Source organism: Rhea americana, unplaced genomic scaffold (genome assembly GCF_003343005.1).
Source record: "Rhea americana isolate MKP2758 unplaced genomic scaffold, rheAme1 scaffold_172, whole genome shotgun sequence".
Taxonomy (NCBI): domain Eukaryota; kingdom Metazoa; phylum Chordata; class Aves; order Rheiformes; family Rheidae; genus Rhea; species Rhea americana.
The window spans coordinates 485,333-508,983 of NW_028185839.1; the positions used below are offsets into that span (position 1 = coordinate 485,333).

The window sequence follows — 23,651 nt, forward strand, 5'->3', positions numbered from 1 at the left end:
GTGAGATAGACTACCCACAGGTCACAGCTGGTGAATGATCTGCAGATGTCAGAACAGCTCAGCAGTGCATTCAGCCAGGTGCTGAGGGAAACAAAAAACAGTTAATTTGTCAGAAAATGAAGGCTGTCTCAAAGGCCTGTCTGAAAGTAAACTGAAGTTATACTTCAGCTCCTTAATCATTACAATGGATGGGAGAAAGCTGGACCTTAAAAGAACTGGCGCTTCTAGGAAGGCAGGTACTTCCCAGAGCAGTCCAAATAAAGCACTGAAGGACTTGGAATCAAAAGAACATTTTATAGTTCAAGCACCTTCCACTAAATCAGCCATTACTTTGATTAACTGTCAAAATTAGTTGTTAGAATTGTATCTAAAATTATTTAATCTGTGGGAAAAGACCAATGGAAGGAAGAAAGTTAACATCAGAGCAGATCCATGCAAATTTTACAGTTAAGCAYAATGCACCATTATGTCGTATCAGAACATCTCCAGAGGTTTGCTCATCCTATTTTAGGTTATGTCTATGTGAGTACAACTGTTGCTGTACTACTGCAAGCGGTTCAGATCAAGAGAAGCAGATCTGGAGAGCAAAGCTGTTGGCACAAGGACCCAGCAAGCATCCTGCACGTCCAGGAGTTGTACTCCAGACCAGCCCTAGGCTAATCTCATGGTCCGAATGCCCACTAGCAGCTGGAGYGCATTAGATGCTCTCTTGCAACACGTCATCTGCTTCGGTTTCGTTGCACAGGAAACCAGTGCGCAAGCTGCACAGTGCGAGCCGTGCCATGATAAGCAGGGACAATCAGCAGTCTTCCTTCAGACGTGCGCTGCCAATGCAAATTTGGGGCAGACACCCTTACACTCTTCCTGTCTTCCCCCTGGGGATGGAGAGCACAGAACACTTCCTTGGTTTATCACAGTTTCTGCATTTAGTCTATATTTACATTTAAGGTTACACTGTTTTGCCTTTGTTACATGGCTATATTTTCCATGAGGTCTTATCTCATCACTCTTACCTCATCTGACTCTTAAGCAATACAAACAAAGCAGCTCTGTAGAGCCAGCCAATAAGCCCACTCAAACAGTGCCATCCTTAAGTCTTATTAGAGAGGACTAGAGTACAAATTGATCCAACAGATTAAGTAAATATTAAAAGCAATAGACCTCCATCTGCTGCTCTAACTCCTACCTGTACTGTTTCAATGGCAACATTACACTGCTTGGAGCAGTTGTGCTGGAAACTATCCTCAATTAAAAAAAAGAAAAAAAACTTATCTTGTCAATTATTTGGAATCTAAACTCCTTCCATGGGAAAAGAGTTTTACAACATAATAGTCTGTTGAGCTCAAGTTAAAAACTTCCCTTCAAAAGGGGCCAAGTACTTGATCTCAGGTAACTCTGCCTTGAGCTGGGTGCTCTCTCAACTGGCCCTGTCCCAAAGGCTCCCTGCCACATACGTATGCAGGTTTGTGCTTTCTGGGCAGCAATACCCCAAACTTCTGCCAGCCCTCCAAGAACCACAAGTGAGGGGAAATAGATCTTTATTACCTCTGAGTTTCTAGTTTAGTTCACACACTTTGCATTAGCACATTAACAGTTTCAAAGTCCTCATAAGAGATAGATATTTCCAGGAAATGTTGAATGTTACATGATATGAAAAGAAATTACTATCTCCAGTCCTATGATGGAGCAAGACTACTCCACACAGCTTTGCCTGCAGCCTAATGGCCAGGTAACTTAGTGAGTAGGAAATGAAGGTTTTGGATCCCTTAAGAACAGATTATAAAGGGGGAAAAAAGGAATCAGATCTGGGGTCCCATTTCTTGTCAAAATATGACAAGCAGGCAGCAGGACCTCCTGCCAGGAGTCATACTTCAGGAGTCATACCTCAGGGTCATACTTCAAGAGGACAGGCACTATGACTTCACTCACCATGGGATAGCCAGGTCCCAGATCACAGGAGCAAAGGGGCTTGTTCCCTACTAGCTCCATCTAGGTAGCTCACTACTCAGCCTCAGGAGTTTTTCCTCCTACAATCAACTCTCTCCATGAACAGTATAAGGAGTCAGATGCCAAAATCAGCTATGGACTGGATTTCAGTGGCCAGATATATCTTTGCTGTCTTTTAAATGGTTCTGGGTCCAAGACAAAACTGCCTTCACCAGAGAAAGGAAGAGAAGTGTAACAGAGAGGCAAGACTATTGCTCTCTGCTACGCTCGAGTACCGCCCTTCCACTCAGAAGTGAAGAGGCTTAGAGAGCTAGTGCACAAGTATCAAAAAGCTGAACTACGATTATCAGAACAGCAAGAGCGTTTGCAACATTCCTGATAGTCAGTGTAATTAGCAGCTGAAGCACCCATTAGCAATTATAAAACGGACAAATTGGTTTGCACCTACACAGGCTAAAAATGTTACCATTTAAATATTACCATCTAATATTTTGGGTTTTCTCCCCTGCCTTTTTTTCTAGGGCTGACATTCTCCCTTTGCTGTCCTTGCTGTGGAAGCACTGGTTTATCCAGAGGCCTAATGCTGTCCTTCYGCAACTTGATGTTTCTAATAAGGCTAAATATTCAACAAACACGCAACTTGCACTGTAAATGATTTCTCCTCAAGTAAAACCACCCAGCTTCCCTCTGCAGTCAGACTTGCAGCATCACAAGTCCCTACCAAAAACAAGCTGAGTTTTTGCACCTAACCTACTAGGTATTTAATAGAGCAGGTCAGCACCACTTTACACTCAGAATATTCACTCTTCCTCCTACTCCTCCAATCAAAGCACTGTTACTGAAATCCAAAAATACTGGAGCAGTCTGGTTTGATGTTATTGGAGCAAAATTCTGAAGACAAAGTGAAGAGCTAGGAATGCCTCTTTCTCAAGGAAATCGGATTAAGCTGCTCAGATTTGAAAACAAAAACCTCACCACACTTCAAAAATGTAAAATCCCTCTCACTCCACTGCCAGAATTTTACTGCCCTCTGCCTATGTTCTGGGTTTAGTGTGACACACAAGCTTTTAGGTCTGCAAAGCTGTGTTTGTTCTGCATATAATCAGTTATTGCCTCAAATTCTCTGCAGTGGAAAATATGTGGGATGCAGTTGTTTATTTTTCCATCCAAATCCACTATTAGAAGAAATACATGCTTTCATTTTGGCACAGAAGATTGCTATGGGTTCTTCTTAAATAATACTTTCTTGCACAACCACCTACTACATAGGAGGAAAAATAAAAACCAACCTAAAATGCAGATGTAGCTGTTGAAGCCAAACCACAGTAGCATTCTCTAAAATGTTGTATGAAGTTACATGAATAGTACTACAAAAGTAACCTTACAATGGTCCAATACTGTCAGAAAAAGAAAAGTATATTTAAGTTTCATGATTTAAGGGGTATGTGCACAGGGGTAGGGGGAAGAGCAGCACCTGCCTGGTGGGATTGTATGCTTGAGGGAAAGGAGGGGCAGGACCAGTGCAGCAGCCTTCCAGCAGGGAGCGGGGAGATGATGGCAGACAGCACTGGAATCTGCGGCCTGACTCCAGGGCCCGCAGCTCGCTGCCTGTGACCACGGCAGGCTTCGGCACGAGATTTGTGAGGCTGCTGCAATTCACAGAGCCCAAGCGCTACGGCACAGCACGCGAGGCAGCCGCGCCACAGCACACTGGGAGAGGTGTGGAGGGGCACTGAGCCTGTCCACTCTCCACTCGCCCCATAATTAGCCTCAAAGCTGAAGGGGAATGGGATGGGACACAGAGATTAGCTTCAGTGCAAATTTTAAGCAAGAGCTTAGAAACAAATTGCCAGGCAGAACAAACCTCTGTTACCACACTTCACTTGAAAGATCTCCAGTTTCCCTCCAATATCCCCAGGAGCCAGGGTGACTCTGCCCACTGGAAGTGCAGATAGGCACTGATCTATGCAGGGGACTGTCCTGCATGCACGCAAACCGCTGCATGCGGGTACAGTTAATATCTACCTAAGCTTTGTTTCTTCTAACTGCTTGTGGAGCTCAGAATCCCTCATCAAATATGAGGAAACAGACCATTAAAAGCAAGTTGCTTAGAGCTTTCTAAAACATACTTACTCTCTATTCAAGCAAGTATCAGAAATAATAACTAAGCCATTAATACTTAATAAAAAAAAATCTATATCCTTTTCCTCAAACAGGGAATATTGCGGCTGCTCACAGCTACGGAGACTGAACCTTTTCTTTTCCAGCCGAGATGCTCCTGGCAGTGCTGGAATGAACCCAGAGCTTCTTTAGAGCAGCATCAATGAGAATCGTAAGCTACTCAGGCACTAAGGAATTTGGAAAAATATCCAAGAATTGGCAGAAGCCAGCTGCTGAGTTGAGGGTTTCCGCAGGCTCTTGTGCTGAAAATATCACATCCAGATTCTTTCGTGCTCTAATGTGAGCACATTAAAGACTATGGGGGGAGGGGAATCTACTCTTTTTCTAAAGGCTGGATTTTAGCTTTTTCCCTCTCCACACAGCTAGTTCCAATGATTTTCCTTCTAGCACTGCACAAGCTTGCACTCCAGTAGCTGCTGTTTGATCTGTGCCCTTGAATGAGAATTTGTGAACGCTGAGCTGGGACAGGGCTCGTCAGGGCTTTTTGTTTAAACAGCAGGTCCCACAGAGTGCCTGCTCTCACTGCTGCAGCTCCAAGCAGAGCTGGGAAAGCAAGGGTGACAGCCGCAGCTCCGGAGACTAATGTGGGAGGGCAGACCGAGAGGAGGGGCATCAGGAAGCTGGGCTGCAGCCGCTTTGCCTCTGCTCCAACTCCCAGTGCAGCTTCGTCCTCAGCCTTACTGGCACAGACTCTCCTCTGCCACAAGAGCTCCTCCAATAGTGACTGAGGCAGCCAAACCTGCAGTTACATCTTGGACAAGACAAATTCCCCAAAAGCTTTCTTCCTCAGCTCCTAGAAGAACCTGTGCAAGTCATCCTGCAAGAGACAGACAGCGCTTGTGGGAGCTCAGAAGGATTATCCAAAAGAAAGAGCTCTCCAAAGCAAAGGCACAGAGCATCAGAAAACCCAAGCATTCAACAGCCTCTGGCCACCACCAACACAGACCTGTCCTGCTACAGCAACCAGTCCCTGCCTTCCAGGCAGCCCGGCTCCATGGTGGAACAAGAAGACAACTTGGTGGCTTCCCTTGGAGCCAACACTCACAAGTGCAGCCTTAAGACTAACCGAACAGAGTCCCCACCATGCTGGTCAGGAGCAATGAGTGGTGGCCCTGAAGTGGTGATTGTACCGGTGCTTTTTGGGCTGATCTTCCTCCTGGGAATGGTGGGGAACACACTGGTGTTGGTTGTTTTGGGGCGCCTCTGGCCTGGGGGACGTCTATCACGCAGTGCCACAAACATCTTCATCTTGAACTTGAGCATTGCAGACTTCTCCTTTCTGCTCTTCTGTGTCCCCTTCCAGGCCACCATCTACTCCCTGCCAGAGTGGATCTTTGGCGCCTTCTTTTGCAAGTGGGTGCACTACTTGGCTATGGCAACAATGCTGGTCAGCATCTTTACTCTGGTGGCTATGTCCGTGGACAGGTACATCGCTGTGGTTCATGCCAAGCATTCATCCTTTATCCGTAGCAAGCGTAACGCTGCCCTTGGTGTGGGCATCATTTGGCTGCTGTCTCTCCTCATTGCCATCCCTGTGGCCCAGCACCAGGCCCTTGTGAGTGGCCATCAGCAAGCACCTAACAGCTCCTTCTGCTGGGAGCACTGGGCAGATGGTTCAACAGCCAAGCAGACATACAAGGTTACCATCTTGGTGGTGGGATACCTCCTGCCCCTGGCACTCATCACCTGTTGCTACGCCAAGGTGGGTGAAAGGGCTGTGAGTAGCATTCAAACAGATGAAAAGGACATTGCCAGACTCTTGGTGGCTCAGATTTACACAGTCAAGCTACTGAACCAACAAATAATAGAACCTTTTTATATCTTCTCCTAAGGGGGACTATTTCTCTGGGGTGGGGGAAAGAGGCAAAGGAAAGGAGAGAAGGAGAAGGGGGGAAAACAAAAAAGAACCACCCACTCAGCTTCCCAAAAGGACTGCAAATATTTCTATTCAGGCACAAATTGCTGACCTGCCACAAATTCACCCTCAGCCTGCTACCTGAATCCCTAAAGACTTTTTTTTCCCCATCAGTTTGTCCTCTCTTGATAACAAATGCTTGTTCCTAGTAGGATAAAAAGCCAATGGTGGGAGAAACTGTGCAGAGTGTACAGAAACTGCATTAATGACAGTTCTCCCCCCCCCTTTTTTTTTTGATGTAAACTTCAGAAAACTTGCAAAAAAAAAAGAAAAACTTGGCAGAGTTCTATTTGGCAAGGGATCTCTTTATTGTGGATTGCTGTCACTGAAGTGTTTGGTCTTGCCTTACTGATCTTAAGTACATTTGAGACTGACTGTAGGAGTGTATGAATTGTGCAGGCATACAGAGTATATTTTCTGTGAATTTTCAGTTTTTCCCTATTATGCATTAGCTTGGGACTTCCAGGAAGTGGACTTCCAAGACAAAGCACTAAAACATAAGCTAAAGACCTCTAAGTCTCAGGTCTTGCTTGTCACCGGAGGACAAAACCACATATCCTGCATTGGAGAGCATAACTCCCATTACCTGGAGCTGGTAGCTCCAGCTGGTTTTGTGCCTTCCCTGCCCTTGGTGAGGACACCAGCAACCAGATGGTGAGACGCATTTAATAGAGGCATTAGTTAATTAATTAGGGGTAATTAAGTAACTCAGACTTTTATCTCCAAAAGCCAAAGTATAATCATGGCCAGGTTACAGCCATGTCACAATCTGAAAGGCTTAACGTAAGTACTGTTAATGGAGAATTTTTCAGAAGCACTTCAGCATTTCTTATGATTCTCTCTGGATACATTGAGAAGTTCATATATTAAACACATATCCATTGAATTTCCTATTCAACATATTGCTCCTTTTTCTTTTTCAGGTTTTATATCATCTCCATACAAAAATAAAGAACATTTCCAAGAAGTCAGAGAGATCGAAGAAGAAGGTAAATGTCCCCAATTTGTTTCATCTGTATATCAGCTGCAATGTAACAGACACAGCAGGTCTCTAACTAACAGCTATTCAAGCTTCATTCACATACTGAAAGCGTCATTCACATGCTAGTTTTTTGGCTCAAGTTTCAGACTGATACTGAATTTGTTATACCTTTATAGACACTATACTATAGCCAGTACAAAACACTATTACCTAATTACTATATTGATCCCTATATACATGTCTGCTGGCCTTCCTTTTGATTTATTGTGCTATAATAGACTGCAAAAATATCCAAGCTTTTTAGTACATCTCAGCAAGCAAAAAAAAAAAAAAAAAAAAAAAAAAAAAGAAAAAAAAAGAAAGAAAAAGAAAAAAAGTGAAGAATCCTGGAACTGAAGTACCTCAGTTTTGCTGCAGTTTGCATTTAAGATCTTTACTAAGGTTTGGTTCCAAGTGCATGGTGGATTTAGGACCTGGTCAGCACTTTTGATCCCTTTGCCAGCCAAACCTCAGGGTTACCCTGCTCAAGCTTTCCAAAATCAGCAGAAAAGGAAGTTTTTTTTCCTTTGGAATAGAAATTCAGAATAAATAAATAAGAATTTAGAATAATTTACTTTTAAGTGTATAAGCCACAGTTAATAGAAGTTTCCAGGTAGCAAAACTCACTAACTTCAGTGACACAATATCGGATTTTATCTGACGTGAAAGTGGAAAACGTTATTCTAGCCRGTCATGTTTTAATTATTGTGCGTACAGCGATGAGCAAAACCCCAGATTGTCTGGCTAGCCAAAGACAGCAGGTAACAGGGTGCTATCATTAGCTGCTGACAGCATAGCTTAGTCACAGCATGCCAGCAGTGCAGCAACCTCGCATCCCAAGCGTGCATTGCTGTGATCCTGCCTACAACCAAAATGAGGATCATCACAGCAAATGTGGCCATTTGATGGAAAAAAAAATGCAAAAATGGAAAGCATCTCAAGGCTTTGGTTTGGCTTGGCTCCTGCAAAAACAGACATAGGCCCCACAGCTGCAACAAGCTGTGGAGGCACAACCAATGGGCTGCAGTCAAGRATTATCCACTGATGGCCGAGGACTCCCCTGTGGAGCTAGGTGACTCATAAGACATGGATCCAAGACTCTAGATTTCAGCACGCTGCAGCTATCCTGCCTAACAACCTAATCCTGCACTTCTATTGATTCCCAGGTCTTCAAAGAGACCTGGGTAATAGCGGCAGAAAGATTATACCTCTAAACAAATCCAAACCACCTGTTGTTTGCCTCAGAGAACAATTTCAGATTTCATATGCAACTATGGTATCGCAGAAAAATTTACAGTGCTTATCARCATAGACATCTTCATGACCAACCTATTTAGGAAAAAGCAGGTATATTTTTAAAAGATTAACTTCACAATATAGATGCTATAGTAATATTTCAAACAAAACTTTTTATGAAATACTAAAATACTACTATATTTCAGGTATATCCTCTGTAACACTGCTCTACACTTGTCTGCTCTGCCAGACATGCTGCTTTTAGCTAATTKAGAGCTATTACAGAGAGTATTGCCAGTCTTATGCCAATTAATCCCAAACTGATTTAACTCTACATCATATTTAGTTTCTGCTACTAGATTACATTAACTAACATACACTCAGCTTTGGTTGGCACAATACTTATGGGAGGCATGCATCACTCCTTAACTGGTCACACACCTACACTGCCTGTAAGGATAGAAGTCAGCTGGAATTTGCAGTATTATCTTGCAATACAGAAAGGCTGCAGAAGTTACTAGTAATACACTAAAAATATAAAATATAGTAATATACTACTGCTAACATACTGTGTGTGTATATACATGTATATATACACACACAATATTTAACTGACACAGGAGTTACTTTCCCCTTCTCCTTGGAGGGCTTTCGATCATGTGTTCTGTTGCTGAGTCCCCACAGTAAACACAGAAAGCCCCACAAATATCGCTTCACTTATCTGCTTGTTCTTGAACCTTATTGAGACTAATGTTACTAATCCAGCCCACATAATTTCAAATACCTTCCAATGTTTATGGGAATCGATGTGAATCAAATTGCCTTTTCTACACAACAGTTATCTGCTATATGTTGCCTGCTACAGGAGCACCACCAAACCTAGGTGAAACAAATTACACTGAAGGATGCTGTGTTTCATCTTGCCTACTGAATTTCTGCTGAACACTGGTACTGCAACAGATACACCGAGAGTTAAAACTTGAGCAACAAAGGTTTAATTTCTGGGCAGACAGCACAGAGTACAAGGGGAAAGCACAGTCAGAAGCTGATGTGTCTAATAGACACTGACACAGCCTGCACTAATTCCAGCAGCTGCTACAACAAGAGGCAACCRGAGACCTGTCAATGATTTTGTTCATTTAAACTATAGAAAATAAAGTGCTAAAAAGAACTATCCTTTTGCTTAGAACAATTTAAAAACTTCAAGTTTGCCAAGTTGCTTTAGGTGCCAAAACCACCTACAAACTCTTAAACAATCTGGATACATTAAATTCTCCTCCTCTCCTTGCTTATATAAGAATGGAATGCTACGAGTTGTCAAGAACCAATAGTGACATCTTACCTGAAAAGCAGTAAATTGCAGAATATCATTTATGATAGTCATTTTTTTGGACTTTACCTCTGTATGATTTTCAGAAATGACCTGTAGTTAGATGAAAAACAGCTCCATGGGTTTCCTGATTAGTTTTCTCCGTTACCTGATCTTAAAAGGTATCTTTGACTCAGCCTGTTCAAATAGAATCATAGAACTGGTAAGGTTGGAAGGGACCTCTGGAKATCATCTAGTCCAACCCACAAACAAGCRGCCCATGTGGGGACTGAACCCATGATCTTGACATTAGCACAACGCCCTGGCAGAGCATTTCTCCTCCCGCCCCAAGTATTTCCCTGGCTGTAATGCTGGAGCCCCTAGTAGCAATTATTGTTCCTTCTAGCAGAGTTAGGGCTTGTTAAACAGGTAGTTGGTTCAGATGAAAGTAAGTTCAAATACATCCCYTCTTATACACACACATACCCATATACATATATGTAGATATATTATATATACTGACATGTCATCTTCCATAGTTTGTCCCCTTCAGCACTCTGATCAGAAACTGCTCATCTAGCCCTTTTGCAAGCAGTATCTTTAGTGTCCCTCCCCCAACAACTTCTTCATTCAATCCCTTCTCTTAGCACTTTAGAAGCAGTGTTTATTAGGCAGGTTGCAAGCACACTCAATTCCTTCGTGTGCCTCCCAAGCATACTTGAAATATAGCAAGTGTCAATCATTTAGAGTAGATCTCCTTAAGAACACTTCACATTAAAGTTTAATAGGAAATATGTATGTATGTACGTGTCAGTCCTGTTTAATTAGTTTCCTTCATCTATGACTAACTGGTTTATTAGTGACAAGTACTTCTGTTTAATTCCTAAACTTCAGGGATACAGTAAACAGCTTTTGCTTATTTTGCTCTGATATGTCTGGCAAGTGAACCTTGCTCCATGTTTGAAAGGTTAGTTTAGCATATACAGAATATTTAGCTTTAAGAAATGCATTCAATTTCAGTGGCCAAACCCAAACTACCTTGATCAATCAAAAGAAAAACAGAACATAAAAGCAAGATCTTTTAACATTAGGAGATACAGTTACCCAATTCATATCTGCTAATTCACAATGCGCATCTTGACAAAAAGGGAGAACAAGGTACTATACTCCAACTAAAGAGTTCAGGTGGGAACTATGACTGCTCAGCTTCATCCTACCTCACTGTTATAATTTCGAGAAAATAAGACACCTGAGTTGTTCTCCTGCTTCTACCCAAAGCACAAAGCTTTGTTTTGTTTTTAATATTAAGTAGTAAAATTTGCATACAGCTGTTTGCACAGATTCCACTACCTTTGGCTGGGCTAAATATGAGTAAAATCTTCAAAGGAATAAGATTTCAAGCTTAGAGTCCTTGTTGATCAAGAGTTACCAGTGAAATAGCTGCCTGCATCACCACTGCAAATGACTTGTTTTGCCATCAGCTTCTATGAGTTTGCAGATCAGAATTCTGGAAAATACAGTGCTTGGCCTGCTTTGTGCTATACAGCCTCTTCAAGATCAGAAGCCTTCAAAATTAAAACATAGTTTACAATAAAAGGTAGGGTTTAGGAAGGGCTTCTTGAGACAGCGTTCCTGATGCTGGCTGAAAACCCAGCATTGTTGCTGTCCATTACAGAACAAGTCTTTAATAGTCCTAAGGACGACATATAATCTTCTATGCTTCTGTACAACACAAACTAAAAACAGGTTTGTGCTTGCAATGCTGTTTGTAAGGTTTTCAGTTACAGCATGATTATATTCAAACTACTGCACCTTTCAATTTGTGTACACTTGAAGGTTTTCAAAAATTTCACTTGCACAAAAATTGATACATCCTGAGTTCATATTTTGCTATCAAAAGTGTTTCACCTTTAATTCAGACTCCTACTTCACACATATTATATATACTTGACATCTATAATATCAGTGCTGGACATTCTTAATTTAATATTCTTTTCTAGTTTTATGTAATATCTATGCATTAGATAAGGGAGAAGTTTAATACTTTTGTAATTTAGACTGAAAATGTACATGAAGAACCAAGCTAGATTGTGCTTGCAGCAACATGAGAAGCATAAGTGTCAGTCTGCTCATTTAATTCCATGCCAGCTGCACAAGCCGGCCAGCCTTAAAAAGGAGATGGCATGATGCTAGACTACCCTTAGCAATTTTGGATAACTGATTGTTAAGGCAGACCAGCAAGACCACAAAATAAAAAATCCCATGCACCTCTCTATCCCACATACACCTTATTTCAGTTCAGTTATTTCTTTTCTGCATTAGGCAGAATACATTAAGTCTGTAATTTGGCTCTAAGGAAAAAAAAAAAAAAAAGTCTAATGATTTCCTATCTGACAGTGTTGAGAAGTGTTTCATAAGAGTCAAGCCCTAGGAACTGTGAACATACATCTACAATAAATAAGATACTGTAATAATGGAAATGAATGCAAACCAAGGTCTATTCTGATCATGAAATAGTCCTGTGGTGTCTTACTGGCCTCTGGAACACACCAGGGTTCTTCACTGTTTACTTAGTTTTCTCCTGAACATCTTTAAAGAACAAACACCATGCATTGCAAACTTAAACCAAAATGCTTTTTCAAGTTTAAAAAGGGTCCAGGGAGGCAATTTTCACAGCTATTTTGCACTTTCTCAATACGACTGGCTTGAACTGTCCCAATCTCTACATTCCTACTGACCTCCTTTTGCCCAAAAGTCAGACTTGCACCCCCAACCTTGCATCTTTACCCCACATATCAGGATGCTGCAGCTATTACTTACTTAATACTCAGTTTAGGTACAGTAAATGCTTTGTTCTGTTTTGGTTTTAAATCTAGATTCTATTACAAAGCTTATTATCTGCTCTTCCAATCTCTTCTAACTCACATGGTATCAGTTAAAAAGATAAGAAATACACAGGTTCAGACAGGATGCCCAGCTAGCTCAGCAACCCATTTTCGGTGGCTGTCATTAGATACTTAGAGGAATAACCATGGACACACAGAAAAGACATACCATAGTTCTCCCAAGTATTCTCCCAGCTACCAACTATTTTCAGAGTTCGTTTGTTTTTAAGTAACTTTCATCAGATTTCTTTCAAGTGTTTGTTCATGGATTGCAAGGAGACAGCCAAAGCTTTCACAGATGAGCAGTTCTATGGGTTAAGCATTGCTTTAGTAGACTTGAACCTGCTTCCTACTAGTGTCACTTCTTGTATGGAAGGAGACAGTGGACAGTTGACCCATAGCACTCTTTCCATCTCACAGCTCTGTCGGTCTCTTCTGCCCTGCACCCCACCCCCTCTCCCCCAAGTGTCTTTTCCAGACTGAGGAGTCCCAGTCTACCCAGTCATTCTTACAGGAGCCTGTCTGCATCTTGTGTTCAGAAATAAGCAACAGGCCAAGCATTTCTAGTTCTGATGCAATCTTGTTGGCATAAGAGGATGAAAACAGCATGCAACATTTATGCCTGCAACACAGGTGAACCATGCTGATGTAGTAAAAAGGAACATTTCTTGCTTTGTTCTCTATTTCTTTCATAATAATTCCTAAAATTTGATTTGCCTTATTTTTATTATTCCCGACCACACTCCCTCTGACCACTACTTGCAAACTGAGCCAATATGTTCACAGAACTATCACAAGCCAAAGATCTTTCCTCCAAGACTGCAATGGTAAATTCAAAATACATTCCTTTCTATGAAGCTAAGTAGTTTTCTCCCTCAGTTTGTGTGCTCATCAGTTTTTACCCATGCAGAAATCAGTTGTTCATTGCTCCTAGAGCTGAGTAAATACAAAAACACAGAATTGATTTGGGACGCTCTCAGAAGCACCACTTTTTCAAGATCATATGAAATTAACATGAGATAAAACCTACAGAAGTCCTCCAAGGTTGATGGGTACTCCTGAATATCTTGGGCCAAGAGAGGCAGGTGAAAAATTGTGCTATATTTGCTTCCTTTTATACTGAACTACTTTATCTGACTTCACACAAGTGGAAGGTTTCCATACAGCCTTAAGTATGTATTGTGATATACAAGGCTTCAGCACTTGAACAGCAATAAATACAGCAAAGGAGCATGGGAGATCCTGGGATCCATCTAGCAGCAAATATTAACCAGAAGTGAAACCTGCAAGTTGTTTTACTAACGAGAGCCTAGAGTAGCAGGAATAGAGAGCATCGTTTCCAATTAGTAGATAATAGGAGTATCATAATGCTCATAAGGATTTATGAATACAAAGTAGGTGAGTATTAAGAGCATCAGCAGAGGAGATTAGAGGCATAATCACAGAATCGGAGAAACATGCAGAGCAGCAGTCAGAACACCACCAGCAAGCTCCCAGGAAAGGAAGAGTCCATCTCAGCATGCAATGCAACTAGGTAAGATGAAGAGATAACACACTGCAAATCCATGTTTTTATCCCTCCTATTTTCATGACAGCCATCTCCCATTTTTGATAAGTCCAAATCACCTAGGAAGATGCTAAAAGAATGTGCAAGTAAATGCTAGGTAACCTGTGCTTCGAAGAAACAATAAGGGAGAAGCTCATCTATTAATCTGATGAGCAAAAACAAAAAAAATGTTAATGACTGCTAGCCTCTGATTCCTGCTCTCCCATTGATTCGCTATACACCTTCCAAGCATGCCTACTTTGTCTGCACAACAAATAATGCACTGCTAGCTCCTTTTGTGGAGCAGCTTGAAAGATTTCTAAGTGTGTAAAATATTAATTGCCTCCTATTAGAATAAGAGAGGGTCAGATAATTCACTAAAAGCTGTTAAACATATTTATTATGCTCACTAAAACTTCAGAGWTGAGCCAGAAGCCCAGTGTTACTGTTGGTTTAGCTGTGCCCAGTCAATCTATTAACTGTGCAAGTTGCCACAGTCCACTGAACAGACTCAAGCAGCACACGAACTATTTGGATCACTTCCCAAACCACTAGTCACAGGGTATATTAGCATTAGTTTTAGCTTCAGAAGAACTTCCATGTTAAAAGCCAGAAGGAATATTTTGTTTCCGTTTCCTCCATCTTAATTAGATATTTCTAATCTTTGAAAGAATAGACTCAAAAAATGTTTTTGAAATGGAACTTATGTCATGAGTTACATATATTATTGCTCTAGTATTACCTATGTTTCCACCAGAAAAATCCCAGATAGCTGGTCCTCAGGACCAGCTTTCTGCTAATATATAGCAACTGCAAATCCACTTTTTAATACCAACTCTATGCCAAATGTGTAATTTGTTATTTCACAATAAAAAGAAAAAAAAGACCATAAGTATATATCCCTTATTCAAAAGAAGCCTTCAGCATTTGTAACCCYCTAATTTAAGTAGAAGGATAGAAGGATGCTATGAAAGGTTGTCTTGGTAACAAGCCTAAGCTAATTAACACTGGTAAAGGAGAAAAAAAAAGGTAGCACTATTATTGCTGATAAGAACAGAACCTGTTTATTAATATTTCTTTAGTACCCATCATAGCACAGAAGGGAAATGAGCTCCCACAACACTACTACTTTTGTCTGTCAGTTGCATCAACTTCTGATCATATCAGTACATTATTAATAATATCACCTGATTCCAATAGGAGTCCATTTCAGGAAGCTGGGGAGAAGTTCACTCACACAGGAATATGCAGTGTCACCTTATGTCAGCCAGGTCTTCTAGTCTGTGAACCAYATGTGGGATGCACTCAGAGTATGCCAGGTAGAGGATGAAAACACAGGTTATTGCCTATCAAAACTAATACAAGCTTACTCAAGAGACCAATTTGACAGAAATCCCCATGTGTTTATTTTTCTTATATTGTAGACAGATGCTTTCTCTTATCTGTGCATAAATCTTGATCTGATGCAATAGTATCTTTCTTGATATGTTAACAGACAGCTCCTACAGCTTCCATTTAGTTCTTAACGCACAGTTAAGACAAACTAAGGTGGTACTTCCGGCTCAATAATTATCTTATTACAAGAGATCATTGGTGTAGGCCATATGCAAGCATAATAAAAACGGTGCCCATCCCACTGAGGGATAACCACTCTTCATAATGCAGTTGATTTTTCTGTGTGGTTAAATGACATGAAGATAAAATAGTTCCCAGATAAAGCACCTTTAGCCCACACTACTACTGTCACAGTAAGCAGAATACACTTCAAGCGTTTTAGTGCAACTCATTCAGAAATAAGACCAGACAAAATGTTCATTTCAAACAATAACTCTACCGTGCCCTCACATTCAGCAAGTTTTAATAATCATACTTAGGAAGGTCACAACAATACAAATGACCTGATCTAACTTCAGTTGTCTAGGTGAAGTAGGCCCTAGCCAAAGACTTAACAACAAACTATTTTTGAACACAAATGTAACAGCTTCACAGAGCTGTAAGTGGCTTTTAGAGTATTTTACAATTATTAAAAAAAAAAAAAAACTCTAAAAATCTCAAAACAGAGTTTTAAAGTTGTAAGCAATTTTAGAAAGCTATTACTGAGGCGAAACAGAAGAACCTGTAAGACAAGCAGATTTCCTGCCACTTCACCCAGTATCTCAAAACTCTTCCCTCCCCCTGCCCCCGATTTCCTGGAACAAGCCGATTTACGAACATTTCAGTCATATTTGTAAGAATTTAAGCAGCAACTCCCACAGGTTCTCATGTATGTGACTGCAAATTTCTGTGACTGTGACAGCAGTTTTGGGRTATGATCCCAGATGCTCTGCACCAAGATCTAACTGCCCGGTATTCTTTCTGCTCTGAATGACATAGCTCTGCTTTTTCCTGGAGCACGCTGTCATTTCTCCATGCTGTAGTTACTTCCAGAACATGACATTGATAGTTAGCCTGCACCACAAATACCTCCTGTTAGTCAGTGTACATTCACAAACACAGTGTACGTTCATTGACATGGGAAGACAAGAAAAGCCCTTACTGAAGTAAAGACTCCATGTAAGTGAAGTTTTAAGAGATACTGGAAGAGCCACTGGCAAGGGACATGGTGAAAATGTTGGGAGGAAAAAAATATTTTAAATTTTACTGCTGTCTTCTGGGACACCAGAGAAACCATCTAAGACATAGCCCCTTAGGAAGGCAGGCTTCACATTAGGTCTCCTACTCAAAGGAGAACTTCCCTATTTTCCCCCATATTACATTTCAAACAAGACCGCTGAGCCCAAAGCCAGCTAGAGTACCAGAGAGCAGCAAACCCCGATGAACTGCCTTCTTAGTTTAAGAACTAAGAAACTAACTTAGAAAAAAAAAGTTTTCCCTTCCCCTTAAGGAGGTTCCAAATTAAGTAGCTTTGGTTTGTTAACAGATATATGCAAACCTGACTCTTTGCAATTTCTAGATATTTTAACATAACAGGTATAGTGTTACAGCAGGTATAGTGTTAGAGTGCTAGAGAGTGATTTAAAATGCTAGAGATAAAATCCTGTGGTGTTTCTCTAGCAGACAAAACAACTGCTAGGTGCAGCCATAATAACCAGTGATTAAACGAGTTTTTGTTCACTAGAAAATTATCCCTCTTCTAAGAAAGTAATTATGTGCCACTAGCTTGAAATCAGGGAAGCAAATTATTGATACAACTGTTGAGCTAGACTAGTAAAGCTGTAAACTTAAGTTGAAATGAAATCAAATTTTGACTTCACTGTTTTTCTGCTGCTTGTACAGCAATTCATGTTCTCCTTAGAAGGACAGCTGTATACTCACAAATTATGTTATATTCATTCAAATGACAAAATATAAAATACTAAACACTTATCACTCCTTCACCTTAAGCTGAAAAGATGTGCATGAAAAACACACACCTTGCTGCAAGTCAGGGGAGGGGAGAGAGAAGTCTCCCTGCCTTTCCTGTGCATCAGCTATAGCATCCCAAGAAGGAGGGATTAAACAGGTGAGAAAATGCTCACCTTCCTTCTCAGTGCCACTTACTATAACTGTTTTTGGAAAGCTCCTGAAGCCAGGTAGAGAGAGCCAAGCAGAAATGTGCGACAGAGCATCCCAGGGCCCCAGCCCTACAGCCCCTCAGGCTGGGCCTGCCAGCACAGCCCAGTAACCTTGGAGCCCTACTGGATAAGAAATGAGAGAAAACATCCCCACRCTACTTAAATTTGAAAGGTGTGGTCCCTTTCTTAAGGGCTTCAGGAGAAGCTGAAGCGACTTACAGTTTGATTCCGCTCGCTGTAACTTATGGTCAACAAAAGCCATTCTTCATCCTCTCCAAAGGCTTCTAGGAGAAGAAAAATAAAGTCATGCTTTTGTTGCTAGACAGTCCCATAACTGTATCAGGTTGAGGATTTTTAACTCAAGAAAAAAAAACACCTTTTCAAGAAAAGACAAGCTATTCCCTGACACACACACCCTTCTGATCCCCAGAACATGAATTTTACAGCAGTACTCACAGCAAAAGGCTTCATCTACAGCATTCCCTGCTGGCATTTCCCTTTTGAGGGACAACAGGCAGCCCAGCTATACCAGCAAGAGCAGCAAAAAACATACAAGTAAATAAATATCACACCAAAAGGCACAAAACAGCTCATACCACCTGACTTCCCTCCAGACTGCATTTCTCCACACAACCCAGCAGCAAACTGTTTTTGCTGTTCTCTGAGAGCTTAATGAGGTGGCTCCTCTGCCCTTGTTAGCCTTCCCTGGCAGCAGCTGTGTGGGGATATCACACCTGGACTGGCCAGCTAGTTCCGAAGACTGCYTCCAGGCCCCTCACATTAATCTTACTGGTGACTTTAAATACCGTTGTTCTGGGAAAACTTCCCCTCATCTCCCGATTCACATAGTGCTCTGGGGCTCCCAAGCATGGGGATGTGGCAGGGGCAAGGGTAGCACGCCACAGCAGCCAGCCTTGCCGCTGGGGCAGCCCACCATGAGCGCATGGTCCTGCAAAGCACCTGCCTGCTCAGAGGCCAGGCTGACCTTTCTGTGGTAACTGCCTGGCTAGGAATACATTCTGTGGAAATTTCTGAAGGAAGGGTATTTACTGTTTAAAAAAGAAGCCCTCTGTGCTTTGTTTGCTTGGTCTCTTCCACAATGAGAACCTTCTGGAGAAATCATTCTCCTCACACACAGAGGCCAGCCTTTGTTACTCCTCTTTCCATGAAGCCAAAGACTGGTTTCCTTGCAGTTATTTGCAATAACCCTAATGTTCCTCAGCCTTTTCATGTTAGTTCCACTTTTTTATGTGATATAGTTAGGATTATTGCTATATCCTTGATATAGGCAACTCCATTGCCTATAGAATTAGTTATTTGAGTCAAAGCCAGGAAAGCCTGGCTTTGCAGGGAAGAAGGTAGTTTTTCAGTGTCCTTTTTCATATGGTCATAATTTGTCCATCTGTCAGTGGCCAGTGTTGCCTGGGTCATGTTGCCCTCATTTCCAAAAGAGGAAGCCAAATTCCTTCTTACCACACTCACTTGAGCACTGCAGCCATTTAATGCATAATCTTGTCTTTTACAGACAGCCCAGACCGTGCTTCTAGTGGTCACTGTGTTCTTGCTCTCCTGGCTGCCCCACCACATCATCACCATGTGGGCAGTGTTTGGGCAGTTTCCCCTGAATAACACCTCCTTCACCTTTCGCATCATCTCTCATTGCTTGGCCTATGGGAACTCCTGCATCAACCCCATCATTTATGCCTTCCTCTCGGAAAACTTCCGCAAGGCCTGCCGGCAAGTCTTTGCCTGCAAATTCTTCTTGCCACCAGTTCCTGCCGAAAAGCTAGTGAGAATACGCATGGAGAACTTCACCACTACACACTCAACAACTAACATGTAAAGCAGGCTCAAAAGTGTAAATATGTTCCAGGACGCATGAGGAGGAAAGAGGGTATCTGCCGAAGTTTTTCAGGTGCGCTTCATGGAGTGGTGTCTGCAAAAATGTGGACACTGTCAGACTACTGGAGTTGTAGGAGGTTTTTCTCCAGCTAGCCGTTATGACACATCACGTAGCTTGTCCAAGGACACCTTGCTATGCACTGGGCTACGTACATCAGAAATACCTGAATGTCCTGCAGTGCACACGAGGACCAGCTTTTACACAGTTGTAGTTATGCCCATGCAGGCTGAGCTCCAGGCTCACACAGTAGGTAGAGTTTCAACARACAAGAGGATAGCTCATTATGTTTAAACATTCATTAGGATGTGGACTGTAAGCACTGAGACACTTAAGAGAGAACACATAAAGCAGTTTGGGAAAAGTCTATTTACCAAGTCTCTGAATATGTCTTTGTTTCTTAGAAGTGCTGTTTTACCATACGTGATCTAGGTTTACTTTTAGCTCAATACCTTTGATGAAGTTGCTAACCTTTTTAGGGCTTTCCTAGAGTGTTTACCCATTGGGTAGTAAAAGCTTTCACATGACATACCTGTCAGCAATGTGGATGTCTGCATTTGTTGGTTCTGTACCAGCTTATATACTTCAAGGTTTGAAAGTCTTTGTGCTCCTGAGTGTTATTGCTACTGTTAATCACTGTCTCTAGTAACCACTTGTTTGTGAACATCCATAGGAAAGTGAGATTTCTCAATACGCTTAAAAGAACTGTGATTTTTCTGTTTGAAAGCAATGTTTACAAAAGCTTTTATTGGTTAACATAATGTTCTCTGAGTGTATCTAACCAAAGCTTTTTATTGGCCACTTTCGTATGTAAATGCCAAAAGGTACAATTTTTTTTTTTGGGGGGGGGGGGGAATAGTTTGATCAAGTTTAGAGCATTTGTACTGAATCTAAAGTTACTCTTTGTGAATATATAAGTGCATATTACTTCAAATTTAAGAAGTATATGGCTGAAAGAACTTTATTTTTTTCACTGTGTTGTATAATTTGTGCATGTTGTATTAAAACTTGGTGTGCTGCACTTCCAACTAAGCCGTCACGGCCCTAACCATAATGTGGTTCCAGATTCATACACAATCATCCATGTGTTGAAGTTTTTAGGAGTTACAGAAGTTAACCTACAAAATGTATGTTGAAAAAGCATATTGAAAACATCCAAATAGAACTTCATAGAAACATCTTCAACTTCTTTTGTTATGGTCATCAGAACCCATACGATTCATTTCTGTAACACATACTTAACACTGCACTCATTTCTTCCTTTAACACCTATATTTTACACCTCAATGTCACATGTGCCCACACTGCCTTTTATAAATTTAGTGAATTTATCAGAAATCAACCTTCTTCATATTGTCCTGCCCCATATGTCAATTCAGATAAGAGACTACTCTCTCCTATCAGCAATGCCCCGTAGATAGTAACTGATACAAATTAAGTGGATGAATTACAAAGGAACATTACAATTTGATCAGGAATCTTGAATCAGAAGTCAATGTTTATGTGATACAAGGCAACTAATTTAACTTCCATCAAGCAGTTTTCCCTCTCTCAGGCAGGAACCAAGCATACCTCTAGAGAGTTTGTGTGAATTCAACTTGCTTGCATTATTTAGCCGGAAACTGTGGTTAACACAGCAAGGTATTACAGTTCATAACTTCTACAATAATCATGAGAGATCAGAGTTTGGCCCTAACAACAGACTGATTTAGACCCATCTGTCTAAATACCTGTATGAGAAGACAAACATTTAAGCTGTAAGATCCCCAGCAACAAAACATTTTGGTTTAAAGCAGAAGAGAACAATGTCATGATATTCAGAAGAAACCTTATGAACTTGCTCTGTTACAGTAGAACCTGTGAGTTTACATACTTTTTTTTTTTGGGGGGGGGGGTATTCTGTCACAGCAGACATCTCAAATATTTTTTAAAAAATCAACTCATAGAATGAACATGTCTTTAAAGCATATTTTAGACATCATCATACTGGCCACTGTATTTCTCTCTCTTTGTGGAATGATGCATTAAAACAGTGGCACCTAGTACACAGGAGAAATTAAATGCTCTACCTAAGCTATAGACTACATTATGGTCTATAATAGAAAAAACTGCAGTCAAGACATTGGCTCCATTCCCTGTTCTACCACTGGACCAAACAGCTACTTTAGATCACCTATATATCTCATTTTCTCCAGCTGAGAAGACAGGATAATCACGGTGATCCTCTTCCAAGACACTGTACATGTGGTAGATCGCTAAAACACTACAGCATCAATAGCTACTGTAGTGAAAACACAATTAGAAGATTTAAATTTTTAACACAGGAACAAGTGGAAAATACTTGCAGGCTTTGTTGTTGTTGTTTTTATACAACATAAAGCAGCACAGACACCCTTTCTCAAGTGAAAAGTAACCATAAAGTGACAAATAAATAGTTGAAAAAAGTCTTGAATTTTATTGCATTCCCACCAAATTTTCAAAGTATCTGGTCTAAAATTCTCTCAATGAGCTGCTATGCCACAAGAGGATCAAACATAATTTGTGTTTTACTCTTCCCACAGATAGCTACAGCAGGGCCAGGAAGAATAAGTTGTAACAAAGTTAGAAAAATAATTTCATCTTTTTTTCTGTCACAGAAGTAATTTTTTAATAATGATGCTTAGCTGCTGTCGATGGGAAGCAATGAAATACAACACAGTAGCACACCATAAAGGCATACTTTCACTCCAATTTGAATTTAAGTTAAATGGCTCAGCAAAATTAAACCAAAGCAAGAGATAAGAGGAGACTGTTTTTGTGTCTTCTCCACAGGCATTTTATTATTTGGCTATCATACTCCTTTTAGAAAACTGTGAGTTAAGACTGCCTGTGAAAATAACTGTTGCAGCTTCCAGAACAGTGCAGTTAACCTGACTACCTGTTACAAAACTCCCTTCTTTATTCTTTCAGCCTAGTTCACATGCTTAAGCTCACTGCCTCAATGGCTGCAGGCTTAATGCCCACAGAGTCACTTATTACCGTTGGACACCCTGAATCAAGCCACTTTAGGCAGAAACTCCTTAATAGAGGACTCCATGCCTGGGAGATCAGTCCTTTTCCGGGCTGCAGTCTCTATTTTCCGCACAAGGTCAACATCCCATCGATAGGTGACAAAACTAACTACTGCTCCAGGCACCTTACTGCTGACTCGTCCAACCCGCCCTGCACGATGCAGGTAGTCCAGCAGGGTGGATGGGAAGTCATAGTTGACCACCAGCTGCACACTGCTGGTGTCCAGGCCCCGAGCAGCCAAGTCGGTGCAGACAAGGATGTCCACCTTGCCCTTCTGGAAGGCAGCAAAGATACCAGCTCTGTCAGCTGCCGACATCTGTCCCTGCAGCCTCAGGTGCTTGATTTTGTGGTCATCCAGRATGTAGCCCAGCCAGTTGACGGTGCTGGCGCTGTTGCAGAAGACTAGGACAGCCCCAGCAGATGGCTGGCGGTCCTTGATGAGTTGCAGCAACTCAGTCAGCTTGTCCCGGCACTTGATGCGGACAAACTTCTGCTGGACGTGGGGCGGCAGGCTGTGCAGGCTGCGGGTGGCCAGGGTAACGAAGCGGCTCACATTGGTGAACTTCCCCAGCACCTCGCTCAGCCCAGTGGGGAAGGTGGCACCCACCACCACCACCTGAGTCCTTGCCTCCCCAGGGCCAGCAGGGCCAGGGGCRCCCACAGCCAGTGGCGTCTGGGCCAGGATCTCCTCCAGCAGCGTTGCGAAGGAAGTGTCCAGCAGTGCATCGACCTCATCCAGCACCAGCCAGCGCAGCCGCTCCAGGGCCAGCAGGCGCCACCGCAGTGCCGCCCGCAGCGCCCCGGGGGTACCCAGCAGCACGGCAGGACCCGGTGGCGGCGCCCGCAGCTGTCGCCGTAGTCCGCCTGCCGCGCCGCCGCCCTCCAGCCCGCGCACCGGCAGCCCCACCGGGCGGCACAGCGCCGCCGCCACGGCGCGCACCTGCGCCGCCAGCTCCCGCGACGGCAGCACCACCAGCCCGCGAGGCCGCGCCGGCGCCCCGGGTCCCGCCTCGGGCTCCGGCGCCTCGGGCTCCGGCCGCGAGAGCAGCCCGTCCAGCAGCGGCAGCAGATAGGCCAGCGTCTTGCCGCTGCCGGTCTCGGCGGCG

The 23,651-nt window shown here is 42.2% G+C and overlaps 2 protein-coding genes across 2 annotated transcripts; one reads left to right on the plus strand and one right to left on the minus strand.

Moving 5' to 3' along the window:
• The first annotated feature begins 5,122 nt into the window (after nucleotides 1-5,122).
• On the plus strand, nucleotides 5,123-19,437 carry LOC146597998 (galanin receptor type 1-like). The gene is made up of 3 exons (XM_085301069.1): nucleotides 5,123-5,830; nucleotides 6,967-7,032; nucleotides 19,120-19,437. Exons 1-3 carry the CDS (start codon nucleotides 5,123-5,125, stop codon nucleotides 19,435-19,437), a joined length of 1,092 nt encoding a protein of 363 aa, XP_085157195.1.
• Nucleotides 19,438-20,448: 1,011 nt separating this feature from the next.
• Nucleotides 20,449-23,650, minus strand: DDX28 (DEAD-box helicase 28; the record flags this gene model as incomplete). Its single annotated transcript, XM_085301131.1, has 1 exon — nucleotides 20,449-23,650. A coding segment is annotated over one exon (1,122 nt), but the record flags the coding sequence as incomplete, so codon positions are not given.
• Between the last annotated feature and the right edge of the window lies 1 nt (nucleotide 23,651).